This window comes from Taurulus bubalis, assembly GCF_910589615.1.
Source record: "Taurulus bubalis genome assembly, chromosome: 5".
In the NCBI taxonomy this organism is placed as follows: Eukaryota; Metazoa; Chordata; class Actinopteri; order Perciformes; family Cottidae; genus Taurulus; species Taurulus bubalis.
In genome coordinates this window covers 10,933,045-10,949,539 of record NC_136593.1, presented here as the reverse complement: position 1 = coordinate 10,949,539, position 16,495 = coordinate 10,933,045, and the positions used below count along the sequence as shown (strand labels likewise).

At 39.9% G+C, this 16,495-nt stretch overlaps 1 protein-coding gene across 1 annotated transcript in view; it reads right to left on the bottom strand.

Annotated features, from left to right (window-relative positions):
- Positions 1–247: 247 nt before the first annotated feature.
- Positions 248–16,495, bottom strand: part of poc1a (POC1 centriolar protein A) — a gene marked incomplete at its 3' end in the record, with an annotated part of 29,112 nt that continues 12,864 nt past the window's right edge. The window contains exons 9-10 of the mRNA XM_079218952.1: positions 10,043–10,321; positions 248–358 (exon numbers count right to left, since the gene is read on the bottom strand). Of these exons, the coding sequence (XP_079075078.1) occupies positions 248–358; positions 10,043–10,321 (390 nt within the window). The remainder of the gene's footprint in view (positions 359–10,042; positions 10,322–16,495) is intronic.

Here is a 16,495-nt window from a genome sequence, read left to right as displayed (position 1 = left end):
CTCTAATATTCAACTTCACTTCTTATATCTCTTCGTGAAATAACCAGGCGGCGCGGAGCAGCAAGGCTCAGTGTGCATTTGAAGTCCAGTCAGGACAATGCTTCCAGACCGTGTGCAAGTTTGCACATTTGAAGTGTGATGCAACGACAACAGCCAGAGAGCCCTGCATACGTGTTTCGGTCGATGGTGCTGGTGCGACCCCATTTCCCTCACACCGCAGCTCAACCTCTCTCTGGGGCCGCCATCTTTAGGCCTCCTCTCGTCTCTGGAGATGCAGACCGATTTCCATCTGGTTCTCCAAACACTCCTTGAGTTTGTCCTCGGTCAGCGTCAGACGCTGCTCCAAGATCGAAACCGTCTGGATGGAGGCAACAAGAGGAGAAGGACAAGACAAAGAAAGAGAAGGGGGGAAGGAAGGCGATGGATAAGACAGAAAGAGCATGTTAGAGAGGGCTGTATAGCATCAGCTTGACAGTAATGACTATATAATGGCGGTGTTTGTGTGTGTGAAAGAGGCAGTTGTGTGTGTGTGTGTGTGTGTGTGTGTGTGTGTGTTTGAGACAGATGTTGCGCATGCAAGACAATCCAGCTGATTATCGTAGAGAGATCTGCTGCCTGAGCCGAAAACACCAGAGTTTTTGTGTCTGGCACGCACTCGCTCTTGTTCTCCCTCTCACACAGTTGCATAAACACTCTTACGCACACAGAGAATACAAGAAGGTCGCTATCCGAAACAGGACGGGCATGTGTGGGTAGTGAGATCACAGTGCGACATACTTTTCCTCTCAGCATCCTCCAACAGTGACAGCATTTGTTGTGCACTTGTGTCATCGGAGCCTGTTTACACAGAGGAGCACCCAGGTGTAATTTCACCATCTAAATGAACTGATTACTGAGGGGAGAGTTGGCTTTTTTTTAAATGTTTTATTGTATCTAACAATGAGGCAGTAACGTAAATCAGTCTTTTATCATCTAAAACAAATACAAAGAAGTCATTTTCTTCAGAGTTTGAACAAGATGGAGAGAATTGAGCAAAGTACTGCACTTCTTAACTCGTCATAGTGGCTGCCAGTTAGATCACTTCTTAGCTTAAGAGCCTTTGGTGAAAACATATTATGTTTAAAGAATACAAACCCAGTAAGTTCCCTACACTGTACAAATGTAGAAGCTGAGAAGTCTCTGAGTTCACTCAATTTCAGATTGAGCTAGTTGCGTTAAGAGGTCACGCTGTTTGGTAAATCAAACTTCTATGTATCAAACTTCAAATTACTGCTTCCGTCCACAGATATTGGTAGCACTTCATAAAAACTACACACTATTTAGCATTAGTAAAGCATGAATAAACACTTAATTCATCATTTATAAAGCATTGTTCCAACATTCATAAGTAACTCATTAGTATGCAATTCATAAACAGTTATACATGTTTCATTCTTGATTAATAAGCTTAACTATTATGCGTCTTATGATTGGGTTTTCATACTTTATAAATTGTGGATTCCCCATTTGTAAATGAAGTATTAAGGACTTATAAATGATAAGATAATTTATAAAGTGTTAGTAAATGATACAAAAAATATTTACATGTAATTTATTCATGCATTTATTTATACATATAATTATTTAGATATGCACTTTATAAACGTGTTTTAATACTGCAATTCATGATGCATTCAGGTAGTTACTACTCGTTAGTTAAGTATGTTCTGTGACCTCATCTAAAGTGAAGACTATTTATGCTTTACAAAGCATTAATAAATGTCATGATTAATTCAATAGTTACTACTCGTTAGTTAAGTATTAGTTAAGTATAACAAAGCATACTTAAAGCATTTATAAGCAGTGCCTCAAAGCTAACACAAGTCTCAGTTATCTTCTCAACAGAAAAGGGAAATAGACACAACACAAAGTGATAAAGAACATTAATATGATGGTGCTGGGGGGCCACAAGTGGTGAGTATGTTTAATAGTTAGTTTGTACGTAGACATTCAGTCTGTCAGTATGCTAGCTGGCTAGATAGTAAGCACTGCGCTCGTACGACGGTGATAACGCCGTCCTTTTTCTGTTCTTATGACTGATGTATTTCCTCTACTGCACTTTTATTTCATCAAACTCTTTTCGTCTATTATCAGGAAGAAGAAAAAAGAGTGAACAAACAAGAAAAAGGAAGAGTAATTTGAATGAATCTTCTGGAAACACGAAAGTTGCGACAGTTTCCTCTGAATCTCTGACATAATTGTTGACTGAACAAGTCGCCTGGTGACCAACACAACCCCAGCTATAATCAGTTTTGGAGAGTAGTGCTTGGCAACATGAATGCGGTTTAGAGCAGAAACAATCAAACAGTAAACATGTTTTCCCCTCAACAGACAAGGCTCTCTAGATTTGAGCCAGCGAGTGAACGATATGTCAACATGGCTCGACCTGTAATTGTATGTCCCTCCTTGTGCCAGCGAGTGCAATTAAAAAATTGCTAGAAAGCAGCGAAGAGATGAGTTATTTATCAAAATAAAAACAGCTGTGTATGAGACATTAAAAAGAGACGGACATAAAAAAAGGACAAAAAAATATTTCGTCAACAAACCTTCCAGTGTGTTTCTTTGAGAAATAACCTGATGCTGGGTTAGTTCAGTAAAACTATAAAGTAGGTAACTCAAAACTATGATATATAATTAATATGATCATGATGGTACAAAGTCTCCTCATGATCATTTTATGGTCACTTCATACAATCAGGGCGACTCTCAACGTCTCATTGACTAAAGAAGTGCTTAGTTAAGAGATTGTCATTGGATATTTAAGGACTACTTTGATGAGTTGATTATTTTTCCAGTGTTATCCTCCACAGATTAAACCTACCTTTAAGATCTTATGAAATGTATAACGCATGTCATCATGCCGTAAGAAAAGTATTATTTTGTCCATGCATACGCCAAACGGCTAACTCATTGACAACAGGGTGCCTTAAATTCCTTTGATTCAAATGAGAAAAGACTAAGAGCAAGAAGCAATCTCATAAATGCAAGTTAGAACAAAAGTTAAAAGGAATAAATCCAGAGACAGGTTTAGGAAAGTGGACTGAACATACGCTTAATAATCCACTACACTGTCATGTAAATGTTTTAGAGTGTTTCATTATTTTAACCAAATTAACATCAAAACCACCATGAGCAGCATAGCCATATGTCATTGAATAGTCATATAATTGACAGTGCAGCTGTGATTTGATTGGTGGACAAAAGTCGAAAGAAACACTTTTTTCACTTATAGTGTGTTGATTGATAAATGTATGTCATTCACTTCAGCACTTGCTATTTGTGATTTTATCAAAGTTAAACAACAATTACTTTGCGAGTAAAAAAAAAAAAAAAAGACTACAGCTCCAATAAACGTAATATACGCGGGTGCTTAAGTCCTTGCAACTTGTTTGGTCCATAACCATTAAATGTACTCTTTTTTTTTACACGCAACAGGTCTAGGGCTTATGGGAAATGGTGTCCACTTAAGGCCGCTAAAATACAGAACTATTAAATAAACAACATCTTACAGCTCTGGTTTACGGCAAACCATTGAAACACTGATTTCACTGTTAGCTCACATGTAAACGCAGTCATTTTCAAACCCAAGACACCCACCTGCAGCATGTTCCAGCAATACAGCTGCGTTTGGTAATTGGCTATCGAAGCCCTGCGTTGACCCCACAGAGCAAACACACACAACCAGGCACGAACAATCAAACGCGTAATGATGAAAGAATTGACAAGGATTGTTAAATCCCTGAGATAATCTCATGCTCAGCACACACCTAATGACTTGACAACAATGTGCAGGCAAGTGGCATTTTCTTTTGGGTCATCAAACTAGATAACATCTCCTGCAATTTCATGCATTGCGGGAGAGAAAGGGCTTGCATGTCCTCTTTCTCTCCTTCTCTCTGCCTGTCTCCATTTTCTAGATCAATACCACCCTGTTTATCTTACCAACCTGATATGGCTACCCAGTCCTCAGCCCAGGCAGCTATGTGTGTGTGTGTGTGTGATTCTGCACGTGTCCCCAGGCAGCGGCAACATTATATGGGCATATACTTTTCATCTGGAGTAGAAACCAAATCTTTATGCCCCTAAAAATAGAGCGAGCTGTTTTTCTTTTCTTTCCAGACCACATTATACTCTCCATCGCCCTGAGCATTACTGGCCTCTGTTACAAAGTCTCATAGCTTTGGTATGACCCACACTACAATAGTCTGCGAGTCAAAGAAAGGCAAACTGGTGCCGGTGAGAGGTGGAGAAGTCTGTTCTTCTCTATAAATGTAGGTAAGGGATTACAAAATATGCCACTACTAAAGTGAATTACAAGAATTATAAAAGAAGAGCAAAACATAACAGAGTGGTTTTAGTGTTCCCATAAAATCATTGAGGAAGTGGTAAAAAACAAACAATAATGAAACCAGACTAGGTTGTAACTATATGACTGGACATGACTGGCATTAAAAAGACAATTACAACTGATTGACAAAGAGCCGTGACGCTGTTTACAAACTCTGGCCGTCGACCTTCAAGGTGTAATTTCAGTCTTTAAAGCTTGAGCACTTGGCGTGGCAGTTAGTTTGCACACAGACTATTCTCAGTGGACTGAATTGTCAATTTGCTAAATCGCTGCCAAATTTGTTCAGGTATAGTTGTGGTGTCCATCATGTGAACTCCTGGATATTAAAACTTTCTGTCGTGGTCCCAGTAACATTTGTTCTCAAAGTGTACTGAAGAAGCACATCACATGACATGGTCAAGATAAGTTTGAGACAAATTATATATTGCTATTATATGCTATTTTCAACAATGTTTTGGGTTTTGGATTACTGATCTAAAGCTTTGTCACTAATGTTATTTTGTGAAATCGACCTGAGTTCCTTCCCATGACAATTTGAACTTGTCCACAGCCTCAAAGTTAACTTTCCTGCTTCATGTGCGGGACTTTATTTTGCCTCCAGGGCCGAAGTTCATGCTCACTTCAGTGGGTAAGGATTTCATTCAGGGACAAACTGAAACCTACACTCTACATGTGCAACATCATTGCTAATGTCTCCTCTGCTTTGATCACCAACTGTCTGTCTGTTATGAGCACATCCACTCTGACTCCCTCTCTCTTCACTTGACCACAAGCTTAATAAACATAACTTGTTCATCAAACGGTGTCAACAACCTAAAAATATTGGTTTGAAACAGAAATACAGAAATATATAAGATCATACAGAAGGATCAAGCTTTGAGTGGAGAGTGACAAATGTGTTGCGCAGCAACAACAAATGCGGACGTATCGAGGAAGTGGATAAGTGAACTTTGACCACAAAATTCAAACTAGTTCATCCTTTCAATAACTTCCCAATTTGGGATCTATAAAGCACATCTGTCCGAGTCTTTTAAATCAAACTTGAAAGAAATCCCTCCAAACATTCCTGAGACCTTGCGTTCACGAGAGCGGGACATACGTACGTACCGAGAACCTGAAACCACAACGGCTCCTGCCAGCCTGGGGGCATAAACACTGATCCAAGCACTGCGGTGGTGTTAGCGTCCATCACCAGATTAAAATACATCGCATTGGCGGACAGCCAATCAAAAGCCAAACAGTCACCAGTTACAAGCTTCAGCCTGGTGTTACCGTTGGCTCTCATAGCATGCTAACAGGGTAACTTGCAGGTTCAACTTTTTACTACATTTATGGTTAAATCTCCCCAGAAAATAACCACTATAAAATGTAATGCAGGATTTTATATGTTTTACGGGACATAATGGCAAACATTCAGAGTAAAAAGTAGTTGTTTTGAGCACTGCGCCAACATTTTTTTTCTTCTTTTTTTTTCTCCTCTCTCCATCTCAACATTGCACCACATTACATACCTGCCTCAATAGAAGTGAGTCTGAGTGGTTATTCTGTAGTACATTAATACCAACATGACTGCATTGTTTATAATTACTAAGTACAGGCAAGAAGCCTTCAACCCTACAAATGTTAGGCATGCAGGGATGTAATGATGTGTAAATAGTAGGTATTATAAAAGTGGCACCAAAGCTTAATTCTTCAGAGAGCATTTGGTTAACAAGTGGTTTAGTAGTTTCTAGTACCGACACTTCACAGAAATGGTTTGACTCTTTTCTAAGTAACAGGAACACGCTTCTTTCTCTTTCTCCTAATGTGCGTTTTCCAAGTAACAGGAACATGCTTCTTTCTCTTTCTCCTAATGTGCGTTGCAGCTCTGCTTTAACAGGAATAGGACATTAGTGGACTGGTCCACATCTATTCATATCTATTCTGACGCACACATTGTTAAGCAAAAAACTAAACTGAATTGTGGCTCGCTACTCTGGTGGTTTGGGGGAATTACAGAGAAGGACAATATTTTTTCAAAAGGGGCAAGTGTTAATAAAAGACTTTCTGTTTCAGATTTCTCCCGTTGAGCCACATCACAGAGAAAGTTGACAAAATCTTCTCACCTTCTGTCTCATGGTCTATTGAGGAACAGACGGCGGCACTTAAATTGGTAAATTTAATTGAGCGAGAGAGAGAGAGATTATTCATTCAAGATTCTTCATAATTAAGAGGGGGAGTGTGAAAGAAGGGGTTAAGTGTAGGTACTGCAGGCTCAGTGTGAGAAGACATGTAAGAGCAATGATGAATTATCAAACAGAGGGAGAGGAAAAAGAAAGGGGTGTGGGGGGGCAGACAAGTGAAAAGCAGCTAACACAGCAAACTGTGGTTTTGGAAGCTTCAGTCTAGCGATGATGATGAATAATTCATCATCTTCCCTCTCGGTCTCCTCAACTATTAGTTACAAAGAGCTGTACTAGTAAAAAATAATGCTGGGGAAAAGACGTACAAAAGCAGCAGGGATATAACGCGGAAATGAATAATGTCGCTTTGTCAGCCTAATCTTCATAGGATGCCTAACTTAAGCAAAAGTTGAACAGAAATTAGAACAAGAGCGACTTTATACGAGTATAATTGTATACTTGCACCTTGTTGTGCATTGTAAAACAGTACGAGTGCATTTTGGAGGTAAACTGCAACATAACTTAATTAAACCCGTCTCATAAATACTTGAAGTGGGCTGCTTTTAACATGCCTTGTAGGCAATGTCTTTATTTTAGGGAACTGAAAGCATCAGGGGTCGCACTCATGGGTTGTAGAACTCTCTTTTTTTTTTTACTCTCATCATCAAACAGCAGGTGAGGTGCAGGTCACTGATCTGCCAGCGTAAACATCTGTATGGGTACCAGCTGTGCAAATTGCTGCATTGTTAGTGAATTTTATGCAGCCTTTGAAATTATTCTGTTTCATGTTCCACACCTGAGTAGGAAATAAAAGTTGCAAAAATTATGTTACTCACCCAAACTCACTGATTGTATCCTCGAGGTCTAACAAATGTATTAAATAGATTTTCTTCCTCATAAAACATTTTCACCAGACACTTTGACATGTTGTTTAAATTCATGTCTACAAGCTTGCAGTCTTCTTTCCTGCCTTTGTTGCGGTATCGGTGCTTTTCTTGGTGCATTAACAACACCTGTCGATCGGTGGATTAAAGTGAAGCCATATTGGACTGTGAACATTTTCATTAGTCATGTTTGATTTTCTTTGTTTTTTTTAAATCAGTCGTTAACACAAGCCCTTTGGTGCAACAGCAAAGTAAAAAAGGACATTAAAATACCAGTTACACACCGTATAAGGTGTAAAAATGTCCTGAGTCCTATACAGGATTGACACTTACTGAAAGTCACTGCAAAGCCACATGAAAAGAACAATGCTTTTTTTTGAATGACCACCATAAGATGGTCAGAAATGTGCATACTATCAAGAAAACTCTACAGAAACCACATACTGTAAATGATTTACCAGTTCTCTCAATCTCTTGTTCTAATCAAGAGAAGATGAATGAAGCCAAACATTAAATGAGTAAAAGGATAAAACCAGATGCAGACGATCCATCTGGTATCAGGGCTGGGGTACAGTGGGCTTGAAAGGAAGAGGTTGGCACCAGCCCCCCTGGGAGGGGCTAGCTAGCTGCCTGGCTGCCCCGGGCCGATATTAAATGCTCCCACATGCTGGACTGCAGCTTGAAAGAAGAAGAAAGAAAGAAGAAAATCCAGCCAGAAACACACACATTCAAGAAGTGTTTCTGCGTCTCAGCGTGGCCATTGAGCACTTACACTTACTATCAGTGAGTGAGGCAGAGTGCTGCCAGTACTCATATATGAATGATGCGTTTTCCCTTAGGGCAGGTTCACAACCTCCAGCTAAAACCCTTCATACATGAAGAAAACACAAACAAAGTGTCTCTGCTCTCTCTCCTCATTCACCTCCTCCCATCTGTCCGTCCTCCTCTTGTTTCTCTCACTCTACCTCTTCACCTTACTCAAACATTTCCCCTAGTTCATTGTTTTTCTTCATTATCGCACATGAACCTTTATCCAGTTGTATTGTTACTAACAACGAGAAGAAAAAAAGTTATGACTCATATTTTTGGGAAATACTGTTGATAAGCATAACATGCACACACCCTCAAATCAATATATCATGAGTTGTTGGATTTTTTTTTTTTTTAAGGGCCTTTGAAGTTGCACTGAGATTAGGACCACGTCACTTTTTGGTGCACGATCACTCAACTGTTGATCAACAAGCTCAAATGAAATACTTTGAAGAAAATGTGCAGCAATTACAGGATAATGATACATAATGTAGATAAACTATTTTAATCTAACACACCCTCCATTCGGTACACACATTTGGATCGGCAAAATAATTAAAAGTTTAATGTGATGCCCTGAGCTGAAAACAACTGGGGGATTCTTTTCAGCATCTGACTTCCACAGCTGCACATTTCACAATCCACAGAAATGATGCCTTCGAATCATCCGCAGAAAGTGTTCTTCGACAGTATCTGAACAATGAGCTGGAAAACAGCAATGTAGATACATGAAATAAATTCGATAGGTGATATGAACTACTTGCAATGAGGTGTGGTCTGGTGCAGAGTGCAACTGGCTGCAGCCTCAGATATATATCAGAAAACCTTAACAGCAACAAAAAGATGTATGGCTGTCCATTGCAAGATTAATACGAGTTGCAAATTTAAAAGCCGCAGTGATTTCATTTCATACGGGACGAGACAGCTAAAGGGATTACTTTGTGTCAAATTTACTTTGAGGTTTGTGCCAACAGCTGAGCGTCAAACGTTTTGCTGTATTCAGTAACAGTCACTCTAAAAGTGCGGAGTCTCAGTATCCATCATTTAACACATCTATGAAGCGAAACAAACACATACAACATAATACATATAACATAACTTGATACAAAGCAGACCCTGGGATCTTAAACTGATTGTTGATCGTATCCGTTTTTGTTTTAGGATGTAATTTTTAGTCTTGCAGGCTCTGGTTTAGTCTGGCTTTGTCGGGACAGTCATTCAGACCTCACGGTGTAGGATTAGGCCCAGCAAACTGCTTAAGTTAAATATCTCAGCTAGCATCAAGGTAAAAATGTCTCATACTTAACTTACTTAATCAACATGAACTACTTGGGAAACAAACAGACAAAAAGGGGTTTATATGTAAAGACAAATGATTGTCTTCCTCCAGATCACAGAGGTGAATGGAAATGTATTTGTGGTGCATTCAGCATCAAAAACATTATAGCAAAATAGCTTTTTACCAAGTAACTTTGTCGTGGACCGTATCAGCATGTTCCACCTGCTGTAGAGGATGGTTGTGATGAAATACTGAAATGTAAATATGAATGTGTGGAATAAACTCTACCACAGACACCTATGTCTTGTATAGAGTCAATGTGCCAGTCTAATGCAGTACCAAACAGCAGGGAAGAAGCTGTTCTTCTTTTGAAAATAGATATTTTGTCTCTGTGTTGCTGAATCCATCTCTGAGCTGCCGGTTGAAAGGAAAGTAAGCTTTTGTTCTGAGCAGTGTGAGTGGGTGGCACAGCCACAGCACAATGCTTGCTGTTTAGGAGATCATCACATCTTCTGCTTACCTGAGTGAGAATATCCAGTTGACCTATGATGTGTTCCAGGGTGCTGGCTAAACCAGGGGGCACCCCTCCATCTGGGGCCTGGGACTGTGCTTGGACCTGGGGGGACTGCTGTGGTAAACCCCGGGCCTTTGGCTGGAGGGTGGAGGAAGAACGGCTGCTGAGGTGTCTGTAGGCGAGGGAATGAGTCGCTCTGCTGTGGCTGCCGCTGCGACTGGCGCTCTGAGTGTGGACCGCAGTGTGGGAGTCCTGTCCATTGAAATGTTCTGATGGTTCAGGAGCCTAAAAACAGAGAGGAAGGAGGGTGAAGAGTTGTTGATGTGCTTCACAAAGAATACTGTGGAGTGCAGAGATACTGAAATGTCTCTGCACTACTACAGTGTTTTGTGCTCGAGTGTGCTGTCAAAAAGAAAAAGAGGCTAAAACTATGAAAAATGAATTTGTTTATTTTTCGAGACCACAACACTTTTAAAATTGTCTCCTAATAATTGTATATACTGAAAATAAAATTATGGCTCTGGTTTCTGGAAGAAATAATTGCCAAATTAGATCACTGATGAATCACATCAGTAACGGTATTAGTAGCATGTAGCGACAATAGTAGTACATTTAAATATCCTGAGACATACTCAGCCCATAATATATATATATATATATATATATATATATATATATATATATATATATATATATATCTTTCGTATGGGAAACTGTATTTGGTCCGATCTCAGTAATACTACTTTTACGATGTCAATACCACAAACATTTCTGACTCAAATGATGTTTCTGACTACAATGATGTTCATCTTGTAGTTAACACAAACTTTTTCCGTCTATTATTCACACACACACACACACACACACACACACACACACACACACACACACACACACACACACACCCCATCTGTTATTGCAGTGTTTATCTGTCCCTCCTGTGTTGCTATTCCTCAAGTTTTGTTTTGCATTGTGAAAGTCTAGTTTGGGGGTGTTTGTCCTTATCTGAACCAAAGTGTCTTCAGGACAAAGGGTGTATGCTGTATAGACTGCAGAGACCACATTTGGGATTTGGGATGTTGGCCTACATAAATAAAATTGACTTGAGTTGAAAATTAACTTTTTTTCATTGAGCATTTATGTTCAGGGGTGAATCAAGTGCACAGCTTCAAAGTTTCACCCACCCTGTCAGATGTGCAACTTCTGGCAAGATAAGAACTACGTTTTGGAAAGTATTGCCAATAAAAAAATACCAATCAGAAACATGACATCACACATTGAATACATTATTTGGGAAAACGTGGTAATGGCAGATCACATACAATTTGATCAGATATAATCAAAACAGAAACATGTGAAACTGAATGAAAGCCTGTTTTTTTTTAATAATCAAGTTTTAACTTAGATGTTGATAATGTAACAGCACAGTAATAACTTAAAATGCACCCTAACATTGGAAAACACTGACTTTGCTTTAATCTATTTTGTTTCCATAAAAGGAGCCTTTGTCAGTCTGTCTGCTTTATGATGAATTCAATGAGACATAAACACATGACGATCAGTGACCACACGTCTCCACCATCTTGTCTGACTAAAGACTGTGCACACACATCTATAGGTTTCTTCATATTTCTGTCCCGTCTCCACACACTGGTTGTGAAATTGTGTGTGTGTGTGTGTTTCAATCAAGCCTGGTTATGACTACACATTTGCCACCGACAGAGATAATACATACTGCCACAGTAAAATGCCTGTGTCAGCTCTGACACAATAAAACAGTAAACACAGAACATAAGTTTCACTGAAAGACATTTCACTAAATGTGACATTACTTGACTATATTAATGCCTAAAACTTTCAAAGAATAAAAGAGGAGGTTGGTTAAGGGAAAGCTGGCTCTGCAAAAAAGCACAAGATGTGAAAAATGAGATCACACAGCCAGTATATATTGCAATTGTAGTGGAAGAAAATGCCAGAAGAGGAACTCAATGCCCTTCAGTAACTTGCTGATGTGATCTCAATACATTACATTGCATGCCAACAGACAGGTTATTTATTTAATACAGAGAAAAAAGGTGTCCTATCACTTAGCATTTTTTTGTCAAGTACTTGTCATGCTGAAATAGTTTACTTACTCCAAATATTTATTTGGATTAAGTGAACAAAGTAATCGAGAAGCAAATAATTTGCAGAGAAGTGGATTAATTAGAAGGGTCAGCAGTTGATGGCTATTCCTTCACTGTCACTGTAATAACATCAGGTCAGACCTATGAAGAGGAGAAGGTCTTGGATGTTAAATTACTAATATGCAGATACAATTATACACTGCTTTCTTTTAAAAATGAGGCGCCACACTTTCCTCACTCACAGATTCAGAGAAAATAGAGCAGACAGGTCACTGGTGTAGCGATGACTGCTATGCCGGACACATTCATGTAAAGCTGAAGAGGACGGTGCAGTTATATGGTATCTTTCTATCTTTCAAAAGGAAATAAATATTTTTCAAGAGGCTGAATAAATAAATGTAATTAGTGCTATTGATAATTAAGTTATATTGAAGCGTGAACATATCATCATTAATCATTTTACAGAAGCTCTAAAACATAATTAATCTCTAAACCTGATGAATAAATAAAACACAGTATCAGTAGATTACCTTATTTTGTCTTTTACTGTGGTGCTTTATCCCTCTTCCAGAGAGAAAAAGAGAGAGAGATAGAGAGAGAGAGAGAGAGAGAGAGAGAGAGAATAGAGCAGTTATGCTGAGCCTACAAGCTCCATCAAGACTGGATTAACTCTTGTTGAGAGTACAATTTGTATTAAAGCAGCTGCTTAAACACACACCAGGCACTGGTCTTCACATGAACACACATATGCTCATAGAGAACAGCAGAGGCAAAATTGATGAAGACATGTGCATACAGTACAGATATGCACTTGTTGTCCAACACACACACACACACACACACACACACACACACACACACACACACACACACACACACACACACACACACACACACACACACACACACACACAATATTGAGTTGAAACATTGTGGGGAAAAGCTGCTGATGGAAATTAGGAAAGGTGTCTTTGTTGAAAAACTAAATGTTAAAATATTTAAACCAAAACTTTTTTAAATAGCAAATATAGCATTTTCTCCTGAAACAATTGTTATTTTTGTCTTTTGCTCTCACTATAAAGTAAAACAATAATTAATTCACAGATATCACTTGTTAGCAAGTTTTCTTTTCACTGCATGCATTGCTAAATATAATTGAACTATGCCATTATGAATAGACGCTTTGTCTTTCAGGTTAGTCAGGAGAAGCTAACTTTTCTAGCTGTGATGATTTGCAATAAAGTAGTAACGGTTGACACAGTGTACCTCTAGTTTATACTATTATATGTACATAGCGTTGTTGACGCTAAAACAATATATAGTTCTGCAAACGCAACACGTCCTGTACCGCAGTAGTCTTACGTGGATCCAGGGAAAACCCTGATATGCACAAGTGGACACACACGTTACCACCGTGCTAATGAATCACCTGGAGTGGAAAAACCAACAGTGGAAAATTTCCTGAGGCCCAAATTAAACTCTTAGTCTGACACAGCGAGCCATCAATACACTCTGCTAGCTCCATACAAAACCATTCATCACTCTACACGCATGCACACGCACACACACACACACACTGTGTGTTCTCCAGCTGAATATTTATTTTAGAATGGAGCAGAAAAGTGAAGAGAGGTGAAAAAAGCACAACTAATAACATTAATAATGGCTACATTTCATGCCCTTGTATGTTCTGGTATGCATGCCGGCAAATCCAACAGAGCCATCATTAATGTTAGTCGTTACACCTGTGAAAAGTCAAAAAAGCTGCAATTAGAAAGGTCTAGTGAGGAGTGTTAACTGGAAGGTCTTTAATAGGGTTTTTTTCAACATTGGCACCAAATGCTAAAGACAGGAGGAGAATTTACACCAAACACAGAACCGTGATGTTTTAATCCACTTTTGATTATAAGTAGTAGTAAAAGTGTAAACTATAGCTAATTCATGTGTCTCATGTGAGTTGGTAAAACAACAAAAGTAGTTATTGGTTGTTGTCTGGTTCCTTGTCCATGAACGACATCTTGCTTGTTGTGACGCTATTACGGTGACATATAAGTTGATGAAATATAAACACCTGGCAAAGTACGCAAACCCTCAAAAGTTCCTGCTACAGTAGGTGTCCCCAGGTTCACATTTTGTCACACACACACACACACACACACACACACACACACACACACACACACACACACACACACACACACACACACACACACACACCTGGAGGAAGTAGGGGTTTAAAAGGTGCACCTCAGCTCTAAGGAGGCACTCAGCAGCGACAATCACCACAGCAACCTTTGATTGCTGCTGGACGAGAAGCAGCTGATTGAGATGAGCTAATTAGAGCAGTCGGTCTAAGGCACAAGCACTCAAGGAACACTTGAACACAGGCTTTTCTCTTTATTTATACTGAAACTCCATTTAATGCTCAACATATCTCAAACATTATTGTTATTTTTGAACTTGCTAAAAGCCAGCAATAGGAGTAAAGGTCTTCAAATGGTTCAGAACGCTGCAGCTAGAATCTTAACTAACACAGTGTGGAGATAGCAAGCGTATCAGACACCTATCGGACGTGTTTCTCAGTTGCACGTCTGACGCAACAGATACGCTCTCATTCATTTATGCAGCCGACCACACTGCCTCTGCCCAGGTTTGCGACTCACGAGCGCAACTCTGACCTGAAGCGTTAATTTACGATTCAAGTCTATTGCGCCTCAATAATACGCGTGAGATTGATGGCCAATAAAACACTAGGATTACATATCACACTGCACAGAGAGTTTAGCTGCTCCTTAGCCAAGACGGAACCGGTACGGACAATCCCTTCAGTGTTGCATCAGCGCTGTTGATAGCGCAAGGACAATGCTGATGTGACCTTTGTGGTCAAGGCACAGGGGAGGACTAGAAAAAGTTAGTATATAGGTTCCTTTCACAGTAGTTATTTTGACATGTACCACATTATTGATGAAATCCCCATTCTATTGAATGTGTCACAGTCATTTCAGTGAGCCAACAGGGCCAAATTAATGTTAACAAATACACCTGTGTTTACCCTGCAATGACATGTCAATGTCAATTACCCCAGCTTTAGCTTCCTCATTGGCTACCTATCTATGTCAGATCAGACTTCCCTTACAACGCTGAATGAATGGACACACCCCTTCCTAACAGCCAGATATCCTTTAATCTTATTCTCCAATCAGGACACAGAACACGTCAGCTTGCCAAAGGGCCTTTTACCCATCACATCCCCTTCTCATGAAATAACCTATGGACATCAGAAAGTCTAACAGCCCCTGCTTTTAGCCTCAGCTACTGTTTACAGAATAGACAAGGGAGGACGTTTCTCACTAAACTCTTTCATTAATGATACTTAGTTCTCACTTTTCCATTTCGCTCTGAATGCTGGCCCCACTTGCATCTCTTCCTGCTACTCTTTTGTCTGCCTCTATAATCACTTCCTCTCGGTTTTAAGTGTAACAAGGACGTACAGGTGTTAATGGCTATTATTCCTGTGCTTCCGCTTCCCATCACCATCTTCTCTTTCTGTCTCCTCTGCGCTCATGATGGTTGGCTGGCTCACGTGCTCACCCTGTTTTCCCACATGCTACCTTTCCCTCTCCCGGATGTTTTCTCGCTTCACTAGACCATTAGGCTCTTTTTAACTCAATTGCTATCTTTTCTTGACTCCCTTGTCACACCCCCTGCCTTTGCCTCTATTCCCTGCTGTCAAATGCATTCAACCCCTACTGTCAGTACAATACCACCTGCCTTTCCGTACCAGCACCTTAAAAATGAGCACACACACACACACACACACACACACACACACACACACACACACACACACACACACACACACACACACACACACACACAAACAGTATCAGAAACTGCAGTTGTCCGTGCAATGCTAAGATCTTTAATATACATCCTCATATATTGTTTCACTGCTTGTTGAGTCTTTAATTAAGGAGAGTGCCAGTAAAGTTTGGTCTGCTGTAGCACAGTTACTGCTGCCTATAAGCTACTGTGATTGAAACATTTAATGGTGAAGGAGATAGAAGTTCATACAGCTACTGCAGGCTCAGAACCCCCTCCCCGCTCTCCAATCCACATCCCAAAAGCTGAGCCGAGTTGTGCAGTGATGTGTGTGTGTGTGTGTGTGTGTGTGTGTGTGTGTGTGTTTGTGTGGCACTGTGAAGGGAAGCCTGCTGTGAGTGTGCAGCTCGTCTGCCTGCACACGTGAGTGGGAGAAAGACCCAGATGTGAAGCTAGAGACAGGAAGGGGGGAGGCGGTTGAAGAGGGGATGGGTGGAGGGATTAGGGCGGA